Source organism: Erinaceus europaeus, chromosome 3, assembly GCF_950295315.1.
Source record: "Erinaceus europaeus chromosome 3, mEriEur2.1, whole genome shotgun sequence".
Taxonomy (NCBI): Eukaryota; Metazoa; Chordata; class Mammalia; order Eulipotyphla; family Erinaceidae; genus Erinaceus; species Erinaceus europaeus.
Genome location: NC_080164.1, coordinates 47,503,005 through 47,527,853, shown reverse-complemented (window position 1 = coordinate 47,527,853; position 24,849 = coordinate 47,503,005). Strand labels below are relative to the sequence as shown.

Sequence of the window (24,849 nt, the reverse complement as noted above, 5' to 3'; positions counted from 1 at the left end):
TGGTGCCTTGACCAATTGAGTATTGGGGGATGTATCTTTCCTATTCATTTATGATTATATTTTATGTTATTTGTCGTGGTAGTCAGCCGTTATCTGGAAGGTCCTGGGTGATTCATGGGGAAAAAGAACTTATCTTTTAACAAAGACTCTAAGGTGTAGGGAAGTGGGAACTATCTTATCCCTTTTTTTTGTTATCTTGCCTTTTGTTGCCCTAGTTGTTTTATTGTATGTAATTATATTGTTTTTATTACTGATATTGTGGTCGTTGGATAGAACAGAGAGAAATGGAGAGAGGCGGGGAAGACAGGGGGAGAGAAAGACACCTGTAGACCTGCTTCACCGCCCGTGAAGTGATTCCCCTGCAGGTGAGGAGCCGGGGGCTCAAACTGGGATCCTCAAGCCAGTTCTTGCACTTAGCACCACCTGCGCTAAACCCACTGCGCCACAGCCCGATTCCCAGGAACTATCTTTTAACATAAACTCTATGGCCATGCCAATAGCAACCTTGAGGGCACATGTGGCTCCCCACATGTTCCCCTGTCTTATGTCATGTTTTGATGTTTGGTGGACTTTGTTTTGTGGCAGGGTGGACTGTGCCTGTCTTAGGTTGGGGATTAGCCTTCTGTCTTACCCGTCATTGGAACACCTGGTCACTTTTGCCCAGTAGTACCAGGTGCCCTGTCTTAGGTTGACTGGATAGCGCTAGTTTCCTCTTATCCGTCATTGGCTAGCCAGCCCTCTACATGGTGGACGTTCTGATGGAGGGGGGCAAATCCTCCACAGCAACTCATATTCTGCCATGTCCAGCCTATGATAGTGAGTTTGTATAGGTTGCATCTTTATGGCATCAATCTGTTGCCGAAAAAGGCCATGAGCTTGTTAAGAATTATAGGACTGTGGTCTGGGAGGTGTCGCAGTGGATAAGGCGTTAGACTCTCAAGTGTGAGATCCCAAGTTCGATCCCTGGCTGCATGTGTACCAGAAAGATATCTGGTTCTTTCTTTCTCCTCTTCTCTTTCTCATTAATAAATTAATTAGAATGTTAAAAAAAATTATAGGACCTATTGTGAGCAGAAGAAGTAAAACAAACTAGGGTCCTACAACTAAGGGTAGACAGGTAAGGAAGGGAGAATGTATCTATTGGTATGAAGAGGTAGGATCATATCTTAAGTCTAAGGGAAGCAGTCAGTGTATGTGATGTCTAGGGGAACAGCCATTTGTCTTTGGGGGTAGTAAAGAATGTCTGTGGCATGGGTGATATTATAAAGGGAAACATCTTTAAATTGTTGGCTGACAAAGGCATGGCTTATGGTGGCAAGACAAGATACCCCAGTTAAGTTTACAAGAATATGTGAATGTTGTTAATTCACATAGGTTGGAGGAACTTCTTACAGTTTAATACCTTACCATATGAACAGATGATTTCTCATATGAAGGCTTGATAGCTGTAATCACTTACTTGTGAAAAAAAAAAAAAAACTTGTAACAAGTTAGAGGTTTACTATAATTGACTTTGGACTATAAGCAGACTCAGGTTACTTAGAGAGATAACACATGTTAGTGACAATGGTTTTAACATTTAGAGTACTCTGAGCAGATGGGTCATACAAAAATTTTTGGTCATTCAACACACTCACTCACAAAACACAACTGGCCAGTCATAATATAAGACATTCAGGGAAGGGGTAGGAGAGAGGGCTCTGTGAGCCAACTTTTGTAGGTTCTGCCATGTCATATTATGGATCCTGGGATGTATCCTGCATCTATTCCTCTTGTATTTCATGTTCTTCAGGGATAACAGTGCCATCATGAAGGTATTGTTGGACATGGCGGGCAGGAACCCAGACAGGTTTAGAGTAATTATGAGGGAAAATGCATGCAAAACCTCTTCCCATGGTCAATAGAGGGTCAGGCCCTTTCCAAATTTTATCGAGTGGGTCCTTTGACCTTAATAGATGGGTCATTTGACCTTAATAGATGGGAGAGTAGATGGTGTTTGCCAGTGAAGAATAATAGGAGGTAAGTCCGAGTTATTATAAATATTAAAGAGATTTAACGTAGTTGAGGCTTTTGCTAGCTGGATGTTGGGAGGTATATTCCTCCTTTATCTTTATTTAATTGAGCCTTAAGGGTTTGATGGGCCCTCTCGACAATGCCTTGTCCCTGTGGATTATAGGGAATGACTGTGGTATGAGTAATGTTCCAGAGGGAACAAAAATCTTTAAATTGTTTGCTGGTAAACGCTGGTCCACGGTCAGTTTTCACTTGAAGAGGTAAGCCCATCACAGCAAAACAGGAGAGCATATGGCTTATAAGCTTTTTAGAGCTTTCTCCTGTCTGAGCTGTTGCCCACATAAATTTAGAAAAAGGTATCAATTAAGAAAAACACATATTTTTGTTTGCCAAAGTTGGTATGTGGGTGACATCAATTTGCCAAATAGCATTAGCTTTTAAGCCTTGGGGGTTAACACCAAGAGTCTGAATAGCAGGTGTTTTTATGAGACTTGCACAGGAAGAGCATGTAGCTAGGATATGTTTTAATTGTGGTAACGGAACATCAGGAAATCGAGCTCGAAGGCCTTTAAGATTAACATGGGTTAGGGAATGAAAGTCAGCAGGATCAGAGACAGAGACTAGGAGAGCTCCTGTAGAGGCAAGGCGGTCAGCTGCAGCATTCCCTTCGGACAGGGAAACAGGAAGAGGGCTGTGGGAATGAAGGTGCTGAATATATAGTGGTTGGGTTCGAGAAGAGAGCATAGAGGCGATTTGAATCAAGACAGGGGAAAGTGGGTTGTCATCAATTTTCACATAGGAATGAGCAAGCCATGGAAGTAAGTTAACAGTATACACACTGTCAGAAAAAAGGTTGAAGGATTCTGGTACAGCTTTTAATGCAAGGAAAACAGCATAAAGTTCTTTGTACTGAGGGGAATTCTCAGGAAGCTCAGTAAAGAGAAGTTTAGGAGATTGTTTGTCTGGGTAATATATAAGGGCAGCAGCTCCCTTTTTTCCACCATCAGTGAAGACTGTTGGAGCAGAAGGAATGGGATCTCGAGAGAAAAGTTTAGGTGCTAGTAGAGGCAAAAGAGGTAAAGAACCTATCAATTTATTAGAAGGAAAATGGTTATCTAGTTGTCCTGGAAACCCCATGAAGCTTATGGCAAAGCGGGAATGATGGCGTATGAGCCACTCTGTATCTGTGAGAGAAAAGGGCAGAATAATTAAATCCCGTTCTTTCCCTAAGACCTGCACAGACCTATTTCTTCCTTGGCGAACCATGAATGCTAACGCATCTATCTCAGTGAGGAGTCTTGGAGTTCCTCCTGGCATGTGAAGCCACTCAAGAACCCCATGGTCTTGCCACAATTCCCCTACTACTGTGGGGGTGGAGTTGAAGATTAGAAGGTTTACCGGAGAGGAGGGAGAGAATCGAACAAGGTGCTTGTCCTGGAGGGCCTTGTTAACCCTTTCCAGTGCTGAGGAGGCCTCAGGAGTTAACTTACGTTTTGAGGAGGGCTGTTTGTTTCCTTTTAACAGGTCAAACAGTGGTTGGAGGCAGCTTGTAGGCAGATAGAGATACTGCCTAAGCCAATTTAAATTTCCTAGAAAACTTTGTAAAGAAGCAAGAGTAAGGTTAGAAGGAAAGGTGACATTAGGTTTTGAGGGACGAATTTGCGTTAAAGAAATCTCTGAACCTAAGAAAGATATTGGAGGGATTAGCTGTATCTTCTCAGGGGCTACATTAAGGCCGCTTTTCTTTAATGCAGGAATGAGAAAATCACGTAAGGCATAGAGATCTGTATCTGATTTTCCCCATATTAAAATATCATCTGTATAATGAAAAACATTAAGGCCCTTATTAATATATGGGACAAGGGCAGATTTAACAGCCTCTTGACAAATTGTAGGACTATTGGCCATACCCTTGGGCAGCACCACCCATTCAAATCTGTCAGCAGGGCTGGCGTTATTAACAGAAGGAAAAGAAAAGGCAAAACGTTTACAATCTTGCGGATGTAAGGGAATAGAGAAAAAACAATCTTGTATATCAATAGCTATGATTGGAATTCCTGTGGGAATTGCAGAAGCAAGAGGCAAACCCCTTTGGGGGGAGCCCCAGATCTGCATGGTTTTATTAACTGCACGGAGATCTTGGAGGAGGCACCATTTTCCCGAGCGCTTTTTAATCAAAAAGACAGGAGTATTCCATGGGCTTCGAGAATGACGAATGTGTCCCAAGGACAACTGCTCTCGGACGAGCTCTTTTAAAATTTCTAGCTTATCCCTAGGTAAAGGCCACTGTTCCACCCAGACAGACTCATTAGAAAGCCAGCTTAAGTGGGATGTTTGGCTACAAACAGTGGCATTTAGTATTGGGGGTGCTGGTTAGACTTGGTCTTGCGGGAACAAGTGTTACGCTCTGCAGAGGCATCTGTGGATATCCTAACATCAAGACATTCCAGAATATCCCTGCCCAATAGGTTGGTGCTAATATTAGCTACCAAAGGGTGGAAGTGTCCGGTAGAACCTTCCGGTCTTCCCACATGAGCGAATCTCATGTGCTAAATGATTGGATCACCCCTCCTACTCCATGTAAACTGGGTCCAGGGATGAGTTCCCAATCTTGGGGAACCTCTTCTTGCCTTAAAATTGTCTTTGCTGCCCCCGTGTCAATCAAAAATTTAAAAGGAATATTGCCAATCTTTACTGTCATAGAAGGGTGACCTCGTTCTAAAACAGGAGTGGTCCACAAAATCTCAGGCCCTGAATTTGTACCATTCAGGGGCGTGCCATCTTTATGAAATTTGGACCAACAATCTCTCTTCCAGTGAAACCCTTTACGACATCTTGGACAAACAGTACGTGGCCTCTGGCTCCCTGACTGAAAGCGGGGTTGCTCTGACTGGAGGCGTGGTCGCTCTAACTGGAGGTGGGGTTTCCCTGACTGGAGGCATGGTCGCAGCTTATCAGGACATTGGTTATGCCAATGTCCTTAGCGACTGCATTGAAAGCAGGCCCCGTTTTGATTACATGGGGTAACTGCATAAACCTGTGTCGTAGCGGATGCCCCATAATTGCCTGATGTAAGTTCCTGTGTCTCTAAAATCCAATTATTTGGGTGTAGGTATTTAAGATTAAGGCATGCCTGATGGAATTATGGTATCATGCCTTCCCAGACAATAGAGCGCAGGAGTAGTGAGCAGACGTCAGGATTATAAACCTTTCTCTCTAAACTTGTCATCACCATTGAGATGAAGCTTGCTAATGATTCATCACTGCCTTGGTGAGGAGAGTTAATGGGAACTGACGAATCTACATCAGGTGGGGTCACCCTTTCCCATGCTTGTGTTGCGCAGATGCGTACCTGTTCAAAATAACCGGTTGGAAATCTGGCTTCTGCCTGCTGAGCTCCAGATTCATAAGCTCCTTCTCCAAACAAAGCGTCAGAATCCCATTCTACCTGTTTGTTACTATTTTACTGCGACTGTCTATAGCACTCATCGTGGAAGCATGCCTTCCACTGTAGGTAGAGGGGGTCTGGGAGTGCAGCACAAGCCAGATCTTTCCAATCTTGGGGCGTGTTAAGATGGTGGTAAAAACTCCTTAAAACGGACTTGGTCCATGGAGCATGCATACCGTCTTCCCTGACCGCTTGCCTGATGCTCTGAGCACTTTAGAGGAGTATGGCTGCCACCGCTGAGGGTTTTGTTTAGAAGGGGCCACGTTTACCAGGAAGGTGTGGATTTGGTCCGATGGTGCTGGAGAGGGTGCTAGAGAAGTGGAAGGTGCCATGGGATCTGCTGTAGTGGCCGCAGGGGAAACTGCATGCATATCTATGGTGACGGAGCTCTTGGGGTGGACTGCACATGGCTTAAAGTCCTTAAATGCTGCCTTTAACACCCGTACCTCAGCCACTAGGTCTCCTAATGATGACGTATCAGCAGAGGGTGGGGTCAGAGAAGCAGAAGCCTCAGGGGAAGCCAAAACCGGGGTAGTAGGAGGAGGGGCTAGAGAACCAGAAGCCTCAGGGGAATCAGGGGACGGGGCCAGAGAAGCAGAAGGAACTGAACACGTGTCTGCAGGGACAGCAGGTGAAGGGGTCATGAAAGCCGCAGAAGGAACTGAGCATGTGTCTGCAGGGACAGAAGTTTGGGTTCTTATTGCAAATTGCTTAGGGCGTTTAGGTTGTAAAGACATATCTCTTAACTCTTGTATCTCAGGAGAAGCTGAACCCTGGGCTGCAGGGGGCAGGGTCAGAGGAGGAGCTTCCAAACACGTGTACATGTCTGTGGGAACGGAAGTTCTGGGTCTATCTGCTGATTGCTGAGGGCATCTGAGTCTTAAGCACATGTGCTTTAACTCGTTTCTCAGCCTCAAGGTCACTTATCCTCATGGCAGACCACGTTGTACATATCTTGTAAGTGGCAACCACAGTTATAAAAATCCAAGGGGTAGTGAAAATTAAACCATCTGTGAGAGCACGAATCTGTCCCAGTGCAGAAGGAATTAATAACTGGGACACCTCCTCATAAAATGAAAAAATTCCCATGGTGGAGGGAAACGCGGGGCCACAAAGGCGGGCGGATGCCACTTACCTGTGTCTGGGCGGCCTTTCTGGACCTCAGGCTGGGTGTGAGTGCGGGACACATTGAGCGCCAGATGTTGTTGAGCCAGATGTTGTTGTGCTCAGGCCGCGGAGAAGAGAGAGGGGGTCCGGAGGGAAGAGGAAACACAAATCTTTATTTGCGCTGGCACCTCAGAGTTGGGTGCTAGAGAAGCAGGTTGGGCCACGTGGAGGTAGCAAAAATGGCCGCCTCACGCAGTAACCTTTCCTGCGTCTGAACACCGGAGTGAAGCGCTGGCAAGAGAGAGAGGTGCAGAAGAAGAAAGGCTTTTATAGGAGCAGCTTTCGCGAGAATGGGAAGGGGGAGGAGTAACCATAGCACTCCAGGATAGGATGATAACTCTCGTGAGAATGGGAGGGGGGAGGAGTAACCAAAGCACTCCAAATATCGCGGGGATATAGACAATGCCCTGAGAGCATAACATGGCGGAACAGGCACTCCGAGAATGTCCCAACTCTCGCAGGAACTAGCAGTAGCCTGAGGAAACAACATGGCAGATGTGACTGCATCGGCATAATTTCCCAGCATCTTCCCATCGAAGAAAGAATCCAATCAGGAGATTAGAACTAACCATGTGTCTCCATTCTTGGGGACTGCCAGGGTACTGGAGAACACTCCTCAAATTAGAGTAGTTCTTCTCCATGGGATACATGCGAGAAGAAGTCCAGAAAGTCCCAGTGGAAATCCCCATGCATATCCCAAAAGGTCTACGATCACGGTCATAAAGAACCAAATTGTGGCCCAGAGCAAAATGTAGTCCTTTTTCCAAAGGAAACATGGGAGAGGGAATCCAGAAAGTCCAAGGAGAAATCTCAGTGCATCTCCCAAGCTCTATGATTAGGGTCACAAGAAACCAAAGTTCCCGGTCAGGGAAACAAAGTGTGGCCCAGAGCAAAATGTTCCAGAGACAGAGTAACTGTCTCATGATGGAACAGTAGAGGCTTTGGCAAACCTCTTCGTAAGCAGAAGGGAAGACCATAGTGCATAGGTAAGCAAAGTCTTCACTTATCTGGGAGTTGCGCAGGTTCAGTCCTACGTTGTAGGCACCATATGTTGTTTTCACCAGGCTGGCTTCACGGGCGGGTAACAGATGACCCCGGACTCATGGCTGGGTTGTACGCAGTCTCTCTTTATTCATGCAGGACGCAGCACAATCTAAGCCGAGCTAAGCTAAACTGAAAACTACAAACAATCTTGTCCTTATAAATATACTAGCCCAGTAGGGTGGGAACAGGATGCGACGCAGAGAGGGTGAAGAGAAAAGTGACTGGTGAAAATCAGGGTATGACAAGGAGAGGGGGTGGAGCAGGCAAGAATTCTACCACTGAACCACCAATGCCCTGGAGGGAGGGTGGTGCTTGTTAACAGAGGTTATGTAAATAGAATACAGTGTTATGTAAATAGAATGCAGTGTTAAGCAGGGGGCATTAAACCAAATGAAACAGAAGGGGTTTTTAAAAGCATACCAACAGGCAACAAAAAGGGAAAAATAAATATAAATAAATATAAAAAAAAGAAAAAATGCTTCAAGTCATTGATTGCCAGAGAAATGCAAATCAAGACAATGATGAGGTGCCACTTCACTCCTGTGATAATGTCATACATCAGAAAGGATAGTAACAATATGCTGGAGAGGTTGTGGGGACAAAGGAGCCCTCCTGCACCGCTGGTAAAATGATGAATTTTTCCAACCCCTGTGGAGAGCAGTCTGGAGAACTCTCAGAAGGCTAGAAATGCACCTACCCTATAACCCTGCAATTCCTCTCCTGGGGAATCTATCCTAAGGAATCAAACACACCCATTCAATAGTTCTGTTTATACCTATGTTCATAGCAGTACAACTTGTAATAGTCAAGGTTTCCAACAACAGATGAGTGACTAGGCAAGATATAATGTATGTATACACAATGGAATACTACTCAGTTATTAAGATGATTTTACCTTTTTCACCTCATCCTGGGTGTCCTTTAAAGGATTCATGTTAAGTGAGATAAGTTAGAAAGAGAAGGATAAATATGGGATGATCTCACTTATGGATAGAAGTTGAGAAGTAAAACAGAAAGGGAAAACACTAAACAGAACGTGGACTGGTTTTGGTGTATTGTACCAAAATAAAGGATTGGTGAGGGGGAGGTCTTTTCAGGTCCTGATGCATGATGGTGAAGAAGAACTTAATCTGGGGGTGAGCGTTTTGCAGAAAACTGAGACATTTAACACATGATATATATAATATATGATATAACATAATATAATATGATTATATTATAATATTATATAATATATATCAATAACTGTATTTACTATAAGCCCTTAATCCCCTAATTTAAAAAGAGTGCTAAGAGAGATGATAAATGACAATTTAAAAGGCAATATATCAGATTAATTTGGGTTGCTAAAGAGTAGTCTAAAAAAATATTCCAAGACTTTATAGAAGAAAACTTGTTTAACTCAAGAAAACTCAATAATCTCATTAAGTAATGACAGAAATTAATAGTTGCTTAATTACAAGAAACTGATTCTTAAAGTTTTAGTGGCTAAAGATTTTAATTTCAAGCACATAAAAATATGAGTGAGGGAAAAAAACACAGGTTGTCTGCAAAGACTGCAACATGAAATGGTGAACATTGATGAATAAATTTATGACCTAGAATGTTATACTATCTAGCCAAGAAGTCACATGTGAATAAAATAGACATTTTCAAACAGATATGGGTTCTTCTAAAAAAAAAAATAGAGGGAGTAAAGGTAATTTTCTTTAAGAAATTACCAAAAAAGGTTCACCTGGCCGTGGCATATCTTGTAAAAACACACAAGTTATCATACACGGGAACCCTGGTTCAAGCCAAGGGTTCCCACTTGCAAGTGGGAAGCTTCACACATAGTGGAGAAGGCTGGAGGTGTCTATTCCTCCCTCTCTTTCTCCTATCTTTTGTTCTATTTCTCTGTCTCCAAAAAAAATAATAATGTAAAAAAGAACCAAGACTTTATTTTTTAAAAAACTGCAAAATATGGCAATTGTAGAAAAGAAACGGTGGGGCCAGGTGGTGGCACATCTGGTTGAGTGCACTTGTTACAATGCACAATACAATGTTACAATACAAGGACCCAGGTTTGAGCCCCCAGTCCCCACCTGCAGGGGGAAAGCTTTGCTAGTGGTGAAACAGGTCTGCAGGTGTCTCTCTGTCTTTCTCCCTCTCTATCCTCCTCCCCTCTTGATTTCTGTCTCTATCCAATAAACAAATAAAGATAATTTTTAATTAAAGAAATAAAAATGTCAATGTTTATTGAAATTATTTAAGCAAACACCTGTCTAGCTAATAATTTCAGTGAACTTTAAGATGATGCTACATCAGAAATAAGATGATCCATGAGAAAGGAAAAAGCCAGAAGTAAGTAACTTTAAAAGAGAAGATGTAATTTCTGTATATTCAAACCCACTGGAAAGCATTGGATATTATGGAAAGCAAATTCAGTTAATCTGAAAAGAGTTAAAGAAGTTTTTGCCAGAACTCAAACAAAACAAATATAGGGATTAAAACTTTGAGACAATAGATAAGTAATACAAAAGTTATACAGCAAATAGCCAATACGTCTTGAAAATAATTCTAGGAGGAGGACATTGATAAGTAATGCGAACATAAAAAACATACTTAGAAAACTTACCTAATATTCTCCTTAGTTAAATTTTTAAAAAGAATCTATAACCTATGCAATCTAAGATAATAAAATATGTGACTAGGGGAGTCGGGCAGTAGTGCAGCAGGTTAAGTGCATGTGGCGCAAAGTGCAAGGACCAGCGTAAGGATTCCGGTTTGAGCCCCGGCTCCCCACCTTCAGGGGAGTCGCTTCACAAGCAGTGAAGCAGGTCTGCAGGTGTCTGTCTTTCTCTCCCCCTCTGTCTTCCCTCCTCTCTCCATTTCTCTCTGTCTTATCCAACAACAATGACATTAACAACAATAACTACAACAACAATAAAACAACAAGGGCAACAAAAAGGAATAAATAAATATTAATATATATATGACTAAATAGAAATATCTACATTTTTCCAAAAAAGAAAGAAAAACATACTTTTGCTACCCTCCCCAAAAAATGAAAGTCAGATTGGCATTACACTATTAAGTCTACAATTAAGTTACATAATTAATTTTTTTTTTTAGTTACAGAGTCCACAGTGAAATGTGATATTTAAATTCTATAGTTAGACTTTTGAAATGTATACCATTCATGTACCTTTATTAAAAGAAAATCATCTGAAAATATTGCCATCAAAAAAATAAATAGATAAATTTTAAAAAAAGAAAATATTGCCATCAAAATAGGACATGTATTGGAAATAAAGTATGAAAAACACTGGGATATGAAATAAACAGGAACAATGACCCCAGGATATTGCTGTTATAATAATGTTTTCAATGAAGTTGTATTGCAAAATATTCAATAAATGTGTTTTTCTTCTTCTTCTTTTTTTTGTTCTTGTCACAAGGGCTTCACTGCCCCAGACTGACTTTTTCAGATAGATGGAGACAGAGATAGAGTAAAAGACAGCACAACACCCAAGCTTCCCATAGAGAGAGAGAGAGAGAGAGAGAGAGAGAGAGAGTGTGTGTGTGTGTGTGTGTGTGTGTGTGTGTGTGTGTGTGTTTGTGTTGGGGGGGGAGTGCATAAAGAATGAGGAGCAGTCTGGAATCTGGGTCATGCCCATGACAAAGCAAGTGCACTATCCAAGTGAACTGAAGCCTATCTTGCTGGTCCAAGAATGGGTTTCTTGAAAAGACACACAAAAAAATCACTCATATCATCTTCACATATACTTAAAAAAGCACTTTATTTTTCACTTTCCAACTCTTCCTTCTGGGTAATCATAGGGATGGATATCTCTGAATTTTGAAGAGCAGTGAGTAACAGTTAAATGTCATGATTTTAAAAACTCTCTTTAGGCAAAATGCTGAATGTGTCAGGGTTTTTGCTCTCCCTAACAGAACCTGAACATTAGAAGGGGACTGATTTGCCCTTGACAGGATGTTCTCTGATTTGAACCAGTTGGCTCCATGAAAATTTTTATCACATCTTCAAATAGTAAGGCATTTCAAAATTAATTTCTTACAGAAAAAAAAACAGTGGAGAATTCCCAATTTATCATAAGTTATTTTAATTTGAAATCATTATCTACCAAAATAACATATTCATATGCAAAATATCTTATCAAAATTAAAAACTTTAAATTCAAATGTGTCATTAATACAAAATTAACAGTTCAACAGTGTAGTGGGCGAATGACATACCAAGAGCAAGTAAAATTCATCCTAAGAATTGAAGGTGCATCAGTAGTTAGAAAATGTATTAAGATAATTCATGTTTACTTTGACTGCTGAAGATGAACTGAAATTTTTCCTCAATATCTGAACAGACACCTCTGCCCACTTAAGCATTCAGAGGACATGAAGGATATGAATAATAATTAATGAGGTTAACCTAATAAATATATTTTAAATCCTTTACTCCATAGAGAATAAACTTTCCTTTCAAATGCCCATGAAATATTTATTAAGTCACAAAAAATTGCCTCCATATATGTCCCAAGGCACAATTTTTCCAATCTACATACTCAGCAGTAACAGGAAATGAATAGTGAAGTACATTGTAATTTCAGCAATCATCAAAAAAAAACCTATCGATTTTCATATTATCCTGTCTTGAGAAAGACTGAAAGTGGTTGTCCTTTGAAAGAGGTTAGCAAACCATAGCCTGCAGCCTGTTTTTTTTTGTAAATAAAGTTTTATTGTAGCATGACCACACTCATTTTGTTCTTGTACTATCAATAACTGTCTTTATGTTGCAACAGCAGAGTTGAGGAGTTGCAGGGGAGACCATCTAGCCCTTAGATCCTAAAATATGTAATGCATGACTCTCTCCAGAATAAAAAGCTTGCTGATTCCTGGACTAAGAAAACATTTGCACCCCAAAAGTAAAAGGACAAAGAGGAACGACACTGGGTCAGCTTCATGGGCATGGAAGCCCTTGGATCACTAGTGCTGTACTTTAGCTTATATTAATGCTTTGCTGTCACCATTTTAAAATTCTTGATACGTTCTAAACAGGAGGCCCTGCATTTTGATTTTGCACTGGGTTCTACAAACTATATACTGGTCCTGATTGCCAACCAATAAAACAAAGTCAAATGAACAGCCAATATGAAAATGTTATGGTTATAGTTAAACATATCCAGATAAAAGCAATACTGAAAATTCATTTCCGTTTTTGAAACTTAACAGCTGTTTCAAGAAGAGCTAGTCTTGTATGAAATGATGCTATACAATTTGCAAACATTAATTCTACAAACAATCCTCAGGAAATAGGCACTATTGATTCCAATGCATAGAAAGAGAAGCTGAAGTGTAGGAAAGCAAAACCTGTTTAAATGTCACACTAGTAAGTGGAAAAATAAGTTTGAACTCGTGTCCACCACCAAGCTGCTGGTGTGAGTGACCTCAAGAATAAATTGTCTTGCATTTCTAGGAGGCAATTTTGTCATAGCCATCAGGGGCCTTACAAAGCTTTATAAATATTAACCCAGAAAGCCTACTCTTAGGAACTACAAAAGATTCACAAAAAATAAGAGCAATAGGTCCTGGGAGTTAGTAAAGCAGTAACTTTCATACCTGAGGTCACAGAGGTCCTCAGTTCAATCTATTTGTTTGTTTGTTTGTTTGTTTTGCCTCCAGGGTTATCACTGGGGCTCAGTGTCAGCACTATGAATCCACTGCTCCTAGAGGATATTTGTTTTCCCTTTTTTTGTTGCCCTTGTTGTTTATCATTGTTGTTGTTGCTGCTGTCACTCTTGTTGGATAGGACAGAGAGAAATGGAGAGAGGAAGGGAAAACAGAGAGGGGGAGAGAAAGACTCCTGCAGACCTGTTTCACTGCTTATAAAGCGACCTCCTGCAGGTGGGGAGCCAGGGGCTGGAACCTGGATCCTTACGCCAGTCCTTGTGCTTTGCACCACTCAGTTCAATCTTTATCACCACTGTAAGTCAGAACTGAACAGTGGTCTTTTCTCTCTTTCATGAATAAAAAGTAAATGAATCTCATAGTTAGATAAGATATTTTAAAGTTTCTTTGCTTATATATAAAAAAAGCCCTCCTGCTGGCTGCAGAGGTGTCAGTGTATAATGAGAAGAAACAACTTACTTCCAAACTGGAAATCTTAATTAAATGCAAAAAATTTTAATTTGTTTTTTGGATTTTGCCCTTCTTTTCTCTTCCTTCACTCACAAGTCTGTGTATTAGGGTGGGGCTGTTTTTTTGTGTCCTGGTGGCGTGCTTGTGAAGCCTGTCCTAGTCGCAGCAGTGCCTTTCTTGTCTCATGGTTGTAGCTGTGCCTCTTGAGTCTCATTTATCTGATCTTGATAGGTTTGAATTTTAATTGTGAGAAATACCTTACATAAAACTAGCCAATTATTGGTTTTGTTAACAACAACAATTTAGTGTTGAATTTGTACTAGAGGTGCCAGTAGTTGATACCAGAACAATGTTTTTAGGTTTTTCCTGGTATGTATGTTTTGTATATGCATTGCTATTTGTATTTGTTGCAAAAGGTGAATTAGTAGATATATTTTTATATTATCTTCTTGATTATGAACTTCAAGGAAAAAATACAACTTACATCTTGATGCTATATTATGCAATACTTTCCCTTAATTAACCAAAATTCTAGTAGCATTCTATTACAGTATGCAACAAACATACACTGATGCTATTGCATTCTATTCAGTTTTTACAAAAATGATGGCAGAAGCCAGTATAAACTGATTTCCCAAATTACTAGTCAGTTGAAATCTACAACTTCAAAGTTATTTTTCCACAGCCATGGGTAAATTGACTAAAGGGGAATTTTTCATAAGTCACTGGGCTGGGCTGGGCTGGGCTAGACTATCCAGGGCTGGATCTCAATAATACACAGGAACTGGCGGGTAACCCTATACGCAAAATGCAGTGCTCTGTATTGGTTTTATCTGAAGTGGTATCCAAAGAAGTGGGGAGAGATGTAGGAGTTGAGGTCAAGCTTTCTGAGCACAAAGAAGTTTGACCATGACACAGGTCAGTAGTAATATTAGAACTGAATCCTTGGGCTGGTTTAGGGGCCCAGACAGTGAAGGTACAGGAAAGAAGTCTATGGAAAAAGCTGGGGAAAGGGCAAATTAGTTTGGGACTTTTGACATCATATCTAACTAAAAACCACAGTCAGTGCATGTGAGATTCCTACACCTTTCTACAATGAACTGGGGAACTGGGTGGGTCATCGAGGACATTAGTGACTTCAGCTGAGTGTAGCTAAGGAAAAGCAGAGACTAACAGTTTTGTTGTTTCCATTCTTGGAACAACTCCACTCTCCCCAAATTAAAAAGGTAATAATCAAACTCTTATCTCTCTCGCTCCGCTTTGATTTTAACTCTAATGCATGCACAAAACACAATTGACTCATGATATTCCTTTTGATTCTGGTTGCATTTGTGTCTAGGAAAGAGCCTTTGTTTTCCAAGGAGCTTAACCCTATGGGGAAGTTTCCAAACTCATCAACATTACATATTTCAGAAAACAAATCACAATAAGATTCATGTATTTTGTTCCTGAATTTTGCATATAAAACCCTTGGAAGTAATTAAACTGTAGGTGGAAGCCAGTGTCAATTTCCATGCACAGTCCTCCCTGGGGACACACAGTGAATACATGTCACAAAAATTTCTTAATTTATTTTCATATTCTAAATACTAGAGAGGGCAGAGAAGAACAAAAATAAGCTTTCCCAGACTGTTACTTCTTGTGGAATTTGTACTAAAGATTGGTGTTCCTCTCCATGATCTAGGCAGCCTTTCTCAAAGCCAAGTCTGATTTTGAGTGCAATCAAGTGTATTAGATGAATCCTCAAACACAGAACATTGTGGAACTTGTACAAGCAGAATTTTGGGGAGGCGAGTTGAATTCCCAATTTTGCTGATATTTATACTTATGAAACCAAGGCAGAAAATCCCAAAAGGGGCTTGAAACCTCTGTATCAACTAGATACTAGGACAAAGGATGACAGATAGAAACCACCTCATACCTACCAGTTTGTTTGTTTGTTTGTTTTTAATTTATTAGGGAATTAATGGTTTACAGTCAAGAGTAAAATACAATAGTTTGTACATGCATAAACTTTCCTAGTTTTCCACATAACAATATAACCCCCATAGGTCCTCCTCTGCCATCATGTTCTAGGACCTGAACTCTCCCTGCACCCCCTCCCCGACCACCACAGAGTTTTTTACTTTGGTGCAATAAACCAACTCCAGTCCAAGTTCTGCTTAGTATTTTCCCTTCTGATATTATTTTTCAACTTCTGTCTATGAGTGAGATCATCCCATATTCATCCTTCTGTTTCTGACTTCTTTCACTTAACATCATTTCTTCAAGTTCCATCCAAGATGGGCTGAAAATGGTGAAATCACCATTTTTAATAGCTGACTAGTACTGCATTGTGTATATAGACCACAACTTACTCAGTCACTCATCTGTTGTTGGACACCTGGGTTGCTTCCAGGTTTTGCCTATTACAAATTGTGCTGCTATGAACATTCTTCTTCTAGCATTTGCCCTTCTTCCGTAGCCAGTCAACAGCGTCAGGTTGAGCCTGATGTAAAGTTTCGAGACCTCCTTTGAATCTGGAGAGGTGGCAGTCGTTGACTATATGGGTCATAGTCTGTCTGTAGCCGCAGGGGCAGTTTGGGTCGTCTCTGGCTCCCCAGCGATGGAACATAGCGGTGCACCGGCCATGGCCTGTTCAATAGCAATTGAGGAGGGCCCAATCATAACATGCTAGGTCAAAGCCGGGTTGACGCTTGCAGGGGTCTGTGATGAGGTGTTTGTTCTTTACCTCAGCTGACTGCCAACTCTGTTTCCGAGAGTCTGGAACAGAGAAGTTCAGTGTAGGCGTAGGGGACCAGATTGGATGACGAGACGTCAAGCGTTGGACAGGGTGGGCGAAGATATCCGCATATATTGGCAGGTTCGGTCAAGCGTAGACGTGGGAAATGAACTTAGATGATGCCGCATCCCGACAAATATCTGGCGGGGTGATGTTGCTAAGAACCGGCAGCCATGGAACCGGGGTGGAATGGATGGTTCCAGAAATTATCTTCATGGAGGAATATAATTTGGAATCGACCAAGGGGACATGGGGGCTACGGAACCATACTGGGGCACAGTATTCTGCAGTGGAATAGCATAATGCCAGAGATGATGATCGTAGTGTGGAAGCGCTCGCGCCCCATGAAGAGCTGGCCAGTCTTGCAATGATGTTATTCCTCGCGCCCACCTTTGCTGCAGTTTTTATGAGATGTTTGTGAAATGACAGGGTGCGATCGAGAGTAACGCCAAGATAGACTGGCTGGGCTTCATGCCGTATTCTCGTATCGCCAAGCTGCACATTAAGCTCACGCGAGGCCGAGGCATGGTGTAGATGGAAAACAGATGATACCGTTTTTGCAGTGCTAGGGATTAGTCGCCATTTTTTACAGTAATCAGATATCAGAGACATGTCTTTCGTGAGTGTTTCCTCGAGGATGTCGAACTTGGATGCCTGAGTTGCACAGCAGATGTCATCAGTGTAGATGAACTTCCTTGAAGAAGTTTCTGGGAGGTCATTGATGTAAATATTAAATAGCGTAGGAGCCAGAACAGAGCCCTGGGGGAGGCCACTTGAGACAAGTCTCCATCTGCTAGACTTGTCACCCAGATGCACCCGGAATCTTCTGTTTTGGAGAAGAAACGATATAGTGTTGGCCCCCCATGGAGGCAGGCATCTTGAGATCTTGACTAGGAGACCACGGTGCCAGACCGTGTCATAGGCTGCTGTGAGATCAACAAAGACAGCACCCGTCTTTAAATTCTTCTGGAAACCATTTTCAATGTAAGTTGAGAGGGCCAGGGCTTGTTCGCAGGTAGATCTTCCTGTGCGTAAACCAGCTTGGGTGGGTGATAGGAATTTCTCTGTAAGAGGAGAAATACGTGACAGAAGCAGCCTCTCAAGGAGTTTGTAACACATGGAGAGGAGAGAAATTGGTCAATAGCTGGCGGCCAGTGTTGAACAGTGCTATGAACATGAGTATACACAAATCTTTTGGATGAATGTGATGGGTTCCTTAGGATTTATCCCCAGGAGAGGAATTGCAGGGTCAGAGGGTAAGTCTATTTCTAGCCGTCTGGGAGTTCTCCAGACTGCTTTCCACAGGGGTTGTACCAATTCCAATTTTACCAGCAGTGCAGGAGGATTCCTTTGTCCCCACAACCTCTCCAGCATGTTGTTACTATCCTTTCTAATGTATGACATTCTCACAGGAGTGAAGTGGCACCTCATCGTTGTCTTGATTTGCTTTTCTCTGGAAATCAGTGACTTGGAGCATTTCTTCATATGTTTATGGTACTTTGGGATCTTTTCTGTGGTGAATGTTGTGTTTATATCGTCTCCCCATTTTTGGATGGGGTCATTTGTTTTCTTGTTGCTGAGTTTGGTGAGCTCTTTATATATTTTGGTTATTAGCCCCTTGTCTGATGTATGCCATGTAAAGATCTTCCCCAATCTGTGGGAGTTCTCTTTGTTTGAGTGGTGGTTTCTTTTGTTGTTCAGAAGCTTTTTAATGCCATGTAGTCCCATTGGTTTATTTTCATTTTAGCCTTCTTCATAACTAGATTCATATCATTGAAGATGCCTATAAAATTTAGATGGAAAAGCGTTCTGCCAATACTTTCCTCTAAGTATTTGATAGTTTCTGGTCTCACATCCAAGTCCTTGATCCACTTGGAATTTACTTTTGTGTTTGGTGAAATACAGTTGTTCAATTTCATTCTTCTGCATGTTTCAACCCAATTTTGCAACACCATTTGTTGAAGAGATTCTCCCCATTTAATAGTCTGGGCACCTTTGTCAAAGATTAGATGTTAATAGGTGTGAGGGCTTACTTCTGAGTTTTCAATTCTATTCCACTGGTCAGTGTGTCTATTTATGTTCCAGTACCAAGCAGTTTTGATGACAATGGCTCTATTATACAATCTGAGATCTGGGAGTGTGATGCCTCCAGTTCTACTCTTCTCAAGATTCTTTTGGCAACTCTAGGTCTTTTATCGTTCCAGATAAGCATTTGTAAGCTTTTGTTTTATTCTCTTAAAAAAATTGAATAGAATCTTGATGGGGATTGCATTAAATTTGTGTATGGCTCTGGGTAGTATATTCATTTTAATGATGTTAATTCTTCCAACCCATGAATATGGAATGCCTTCCAACTTCTTTGTGTCTTTTTCTATTTCTTTGAGTAGTGACTCATAATTTTTAGTATACAAGTCTTTCTCTTCTTTGGTTAGGTTTTTTTCTATTTCCTGAAAAGTGCTTTCTTTCCCTTCCTTTTTTCTTCCTTTGCTAAGCCAATAATGTGAATATTATTTCTTTTGAAGTCATCCCATATGTCTCTGTTGTTGCTTTCAATATCTCTTAGTCTTTTTGAGATCTCTTACCATCTTAGTTTTCTCAAATTCATCCTTGATCTTGCTAATTCTGTTTTCTGCCTCTTATTCAGTTATTTCTGCCACTTGTTCAGTTATCTCTCCTTTCTATTTTCTGTCTCCCAACTATTTTTTACCCTGTACTGATAACTGTATTAGCTTGTTCATCTAGTTGTGCTCTTAGATCAGCTATTTCAGCTTTCAGATCTCTGATTACCATGAGATAATTAGTGTTTTCTTTTGGAGACTCATTTGTTTTTTTTCCTATTTCTGATGATATTACTTTCACAAACTTTCCTCACTCCTGTAACTATTGCATCAATTAGTATGTAGATGTTGTCTTCATTCTTATGTATCCCTAACTTTTGGAGGCTTTTATCAGAACTTTTATCCTAGTTCATTTATCTAATGTTTCTTTTTGGCTTAACCATTGTATTTGGTGTGTTATGAGGGCCCTCTCTCAGTACTTTTCAATCCACTAATTACACTTTCTTGGATTGACTCGTGTACACTGGATTCATTTTCCTGAAAGAGTTTATTTAGAGATTTTTATATCTATGTTCACCAATGACATTATCTTTTTAAGGAGATTTTTTATTTTGTCCATCTTTAGCCATCTAGTTTGGAATTTAGATTTTATTTCCTAATCAAAAATAATTTAAGTAACACAAAAATAACTTTCTCTTAAAGATCTGAAACTAGAATTGGAGAGCTAATTTACACTGCCTTGCTACTTATGTGGCCCAGGTTTGAGCCCCAGCAACACATGGCAGGTTCAGGTGCTATGTTGCTATGGTGCCTCTCCCTCTCTGTATGTTTCTCTCAATCTAAATGAACAAAATAACATTATATAGCAACCTAGAATAGTTAAATCACTTTTGCACAAAACAAAATATAAGACTTGTAACTAATTCATGAATCTGTTTAAACGTGGTTTTTAACTTGTTGCATTGGTTGAGTATAAGTATGAGTGCGTGTGCATGTGCATGTACGTGTGTGTGTGTGTGTGTGTGTGTGTGTGTGTGTGTGTGTGGAGTGGTGTTGAAAAAGAGTCAGAAATGGAATGAGGAGTTCTTTAAAAAAATTAATAGCTCTAACACTGTATCCAGCTACCCATGTAAATCATTTATAAAGTTTTCAATAATGTGTCCAATTAATGGACAGGTTGAATGTATAATATAGTATGTGAAAAAGAAATACTACAAAGCTATAACAGATGAACAAGTGTTTAAGCAATATATGCTCTTGTTTCTCTAGATCAGGAAGTGTGCTGCACCACTGGAATGAAATTTATTATTTTGTGGAACAGCTGGCTCACAAATTCATCAGGTGAGAAACAGTTGATATTTTTCTGCCATGAGTAAAACTAGTTATATTTGCTAGTTTACTAGTGATTATCAACTCTGATCATACTTTTTGACAAAGTTAGGCTCTCAGATCTTGAACCTGCCTAAGGTTTTACTTTGTTTCAGTCTTTGCCACATAATAGAGTAAATTGGTCTTGTAGTCTCAAAAGAAACCCAATTTGATAATAACAGCCATTTTAAATTTCTTCCCTTCTTGTATAATATATTCTTTAAAATTAATTTAAGCATATTGAAGATATTTATTTATTCACTTTTTGATAAAGACAGAGAAATTGAGAGGAGAGGGAGAAGGTAGGGAGAGAGACACCTGCAGCACTTACCACTTGTGAAGTTTTACACTTGCAGGTGAGGACAGGGTCCTTGAACCTTGGTCCTTGTGCACTGTAATGTGTGAACTCAATCAGGTATGCCACTACCCAGTCATCAAACAATATATCCTTGTTGAAGAACTTTACCATTTTCTTCCACAGTAAATCATGCTGGGGCAGTTCATTCATTATAGCTTCTTCATATATAGGTTATGTCAGATGTAAGGTGATCAATCACCTCATCCTACTTCCCCCAGAAGTTTCCTGGTTTTAGCACTAAGAGTCTCACATTCTGTTAGCTCTCCGTCAGTGCTGGGCAAACCTACCTATGTGTCCTATCAAGTTGAATGTCAACATGTTTAATATCACTTCTTTTTTTTTCTTTTCCCCCCATAAGTTTTATTTATTTATTTATTTAAGAAAGGAGACATTAACAAAATCATAGGATGGGGGGGTACAACCCCACATAATTCCCACCACCCAATCTCTATATCCCATCCCCTCCCCAATAGCTTTTCCATTCTCTATCCCTCTGGGAGTATGGACCAAGGGTCGTTGTGGGTTGCAGAAGGTGGGAGGTCTGGCTTCTGTAATTGCTTCCCCGCTGAACATGGGCGTTGACTGGTCAGTCCATACTCCCAGTCTGCCTCTCTCTTTTCCTAGTAGGATGGGTCTCTGGGGAAGCGGAGCTCCAGCACGCATTGGTGGGGTCTTCAGTCCAGGGAAGCATGGCCAGCATCCTGATGGCATCTGGAACCTGGTGGCTGGTTAATATCACTTCTTTTTTAAATATTTATTTATTTAGTCCCTTTTGTTGTCCTTGTTTTATTGTTGTAGTTATTATTATTGTTGTTATTGGTGTCAGCATTCGTGGATAGGACAGAGAGAAATGGATAGAGGAGGGGAAGAGAAAGATAGATACCTGCAGACCTGCTTCACCGCCTGTGAAATGACTCCCCTGTAGGTGGGGAGCCGGGGGCTGGAAGCAGGATCCTTATGCCGGTCCTTGCGCTTTGTGCCATGTGCGCTTAACCTGTTGCGCTACCACCTGACTCCCTTAATATCACTTCTAAGACAATGTAGCTCTGAACACAGTCATTGTAAACATGGTCTCTTAACATTCCTACTCTCCAGTAAGTATAGACACTCACTAGTTAGAAAAGGACCCCAGTTTTCATAGACACCATGCAGAGCAGTACTCTTCTGAGGACATTCTTTCTCATACAGTATGGGGTCAGTTATGAATTTGTTTGCTTGCATGTGTTCGATAGTCACTAAGCAACTATATCAAACCAGAAGCAGCTTCCAGGAAGACAAAGCAAGTCTTTGATCCATGACTTCAAGTCTGCTGCTGCCTAAATACTTAAACCTCCAGTTATGGAGACCTCCTCTGGGTAGTAGGTCCTTATTTCTGGAAGTTGTGATGTAAAGGGAAGAACAGGTGAGAAACGTGGAAGAGAGTGACATTCCACAGTCTATTTCTACGCACCCTAAAAGGATTTTCTTTCCTTTTCAGCCCACAGTTAAGAATGTCCTTCATTGTTTTTTCAACTCGAGGAACAACTTTAATGAAGCTGACAGAAGACAGGTATGAATGCTCCTCACATGTGCCATTAAAACGCTTATCTTTTCTTGAATAGTTCTGACATCGTTACCTTCGTTCCTATCTTTGACCTGGTAGTTATTTCAATTTTCTCTTTTTTTTTAAATTTTTTAAAATTTATTTTCTCTTTTGTTGCCCTTGTTATTTTTACTGTCGTTGTAGTTATTATTGTTGTTGTTATTGATGTTGTCATTATTGATGTTGTTATTGTTAGATAGGACAGAGAGAAATGGAGAGAGGAGGGGAAGACCGGGAGAGAGAAAGATAGATACCTGCACACCTGCTCCACCGCTTGTGAAGCAACTCCCTTGCAGGTGGGGAGCCAAGGGCTTGAACCAGGATGCTTTCGCCGGTCCTTGCGCTTTGCTCCATGTGCGCTTAACTGCTCTACTGCCTGACTCCCTCAGTTTTCTCTTTTATACATTAACCCATCAACTAGCTTATATCATAAAGACTTGTGTAGGTGGAATTTTAAATGAGTAACTCACATTAAGGCAAATCTTGAATTTGATTTTGATGACTGTTTCTTTACTTGGAGCAAAAAACTAGCAAACCAAATTTGAGAGACTATATGTTCTTTCATTTAAATTACATTTATTTCACATATTAAGGCTTCAGAGACTAGTAAGTTCATTGTGAGAGAAATAACTGAAATATTATTATATATACTTACCAAGGAAAGGAGTAAAAAAGAAGAATTTATGATACTACAAAGCAAAAAAGAATTTTGGACCAGGGGCAGAAACTTGTTGCTGGCTTAAAAGGACAAGTTAAAACAACTGTAACAGAAATGTTATTTGCTGTTCAACCTCTTGAAAATGAACACCATCAATATATGTCATTTATTCATAGTTAGGATAGTAGATGGGAAGTGGAAGAGACAGCTTTCCTGCGTTAATGACACTGTATATTGTTTAGAAAGTTGGAAAGAAAGAAGACAAGTATGGAGGAGAGCAAGGAGATTTTATTCTATATCATTCCTCTTCTAAAAATGAGAACAGCACTATGACAACAGGAGAGTCCACTTGCGTGGGTGCCTGCTTTGCCATGTGCATGACCCAGCCTCCACCTCATTGTGGGGAGTTTCAGTGCTGTGATACCTTTCACACTCTCCCTTTCTCTCTCTCTCACACTCTCTTTCTCTCAATCTCTCTTTCTCTCTCTCTCTCTTTCCCTCTCTCCCTCTTTCTCTCTCTCTTTCTTTCTTTGTGCCTCCAGGGTTATCGCTGGGGCTCCATGCCTGCACTACGAATCCACTGCTCCTGAAGGCCATTTTTTACCCCTTGTTGTTACTGTTATAGTTGTTGGTGTTGCTGCTGTTGTTATTATTTGATGGGACAGAAAGAAATTGAGAGAGGGGAAGACAGAGGGGGGGGGAGAAAGATAGGTACCTGCAGACCTGCTTCACTGATTGCAAAGAAGTGACCCCCCCTACAGTTGGGGAGCCAGGGGCTCTAACTGGGATCCTTGTGCCGGTCCTTGTCCTTTGCACCATGTGCGCTTAACTTGGTGTGTTATGGCTCGCCAGCCGCCCCTCACCCTTTATTTCAATCCAAAAATGTTGTCCCAGAGTTGTAAAGCCCTAATGATGGTCATTTAAAAAAGTGAAAAGGTCATTGTGGGATGCAGAAGGTGGAAGGTCTGGCTTCTGTAATTGCTTCCCCATTGAATATGGATGTTGGCAGATCGATCCATACTCCCAGCCTGTCTCTCTCTTTCCCTAGTGGGTCAGGGCTCTGAGGAAGCGAGGCTCCAGGACACATTGGTGGGTTGTCTGTCCAGGAAAGTCTGGTTGGCATCATGGTAGCATCTGGAACCTGGTGGCTGAAAAGAGACTTAACATATAAAGCCATATAAAGTCAAACAAGTTGTTGACCAATCATGGACCTAAAGGCTGGAGTAGTGCAGATGAAGAGTTTGTGTGTGTGTGTGTGTGTGTGGGGGGGGGGGGGTGTCTCCGTTTAGTAGATAGCTAGCAGGACTATTTTAGTTATATTCCAAAGGGCCTGTGACTATACTAGTTTTTTGTTTGTTTGTTTTTCCCCTGAGCCTGAAATCTGATATGCAGGTGGCTTTTATGCAGAGAAGACTTTTTTCAGAGAAAGTACCTCTCTCACCCATTCTTCATATCTTATGCCAAAGAGAAGCTAGAGACTCCATTTTTGCAGGAAGTTAACATTTGATATAGGCTAAATATGCATCAAACAGCCATAAATAGTTTGCTAAAGGCTTTATTGGTAATTCCAACATCTCAGGACTGATACCTTAATTATGGTCTCCTTGAGAATTGGCTACATTTTCTAAGTGTTCTATATGTCTAGGAACTTTAGATTTTAACCTATAAAATTTAACAATTATGTTTTTTTTAATTCCGGAATCATGTCTAAGTCCTGTTGAGAATGTTAGTTTTTT

The 24,849-nt window shown here is 40.8% G+C and overlaps 1 protein-coding gene across 1 annotated transcript in view; it reads left to right on the top strand.

The window, feature by feature from the left end:
* Positions 1-24,849, top strand: part of ANTXR1 (ANTXR cell adhesion molecule 1) — a 261,306-nt gene that overhangs the window by 18,206 nt on the left and 218,251 nt on the right. The window contains exons 2-3 of the mRNA XM_007521257.3: positions 20,417-20,488; positions 22,351-22,422. Of these exons, the coding sequence (XP_007521319.1) occupies positions 20,417-20,488; positions 22,351-22,422 (144 nt within the window). The remainder of the gene's footprint in view (positions 1-20,416; positions 20,489-22,350; positions 22,423-24,849) is intronic.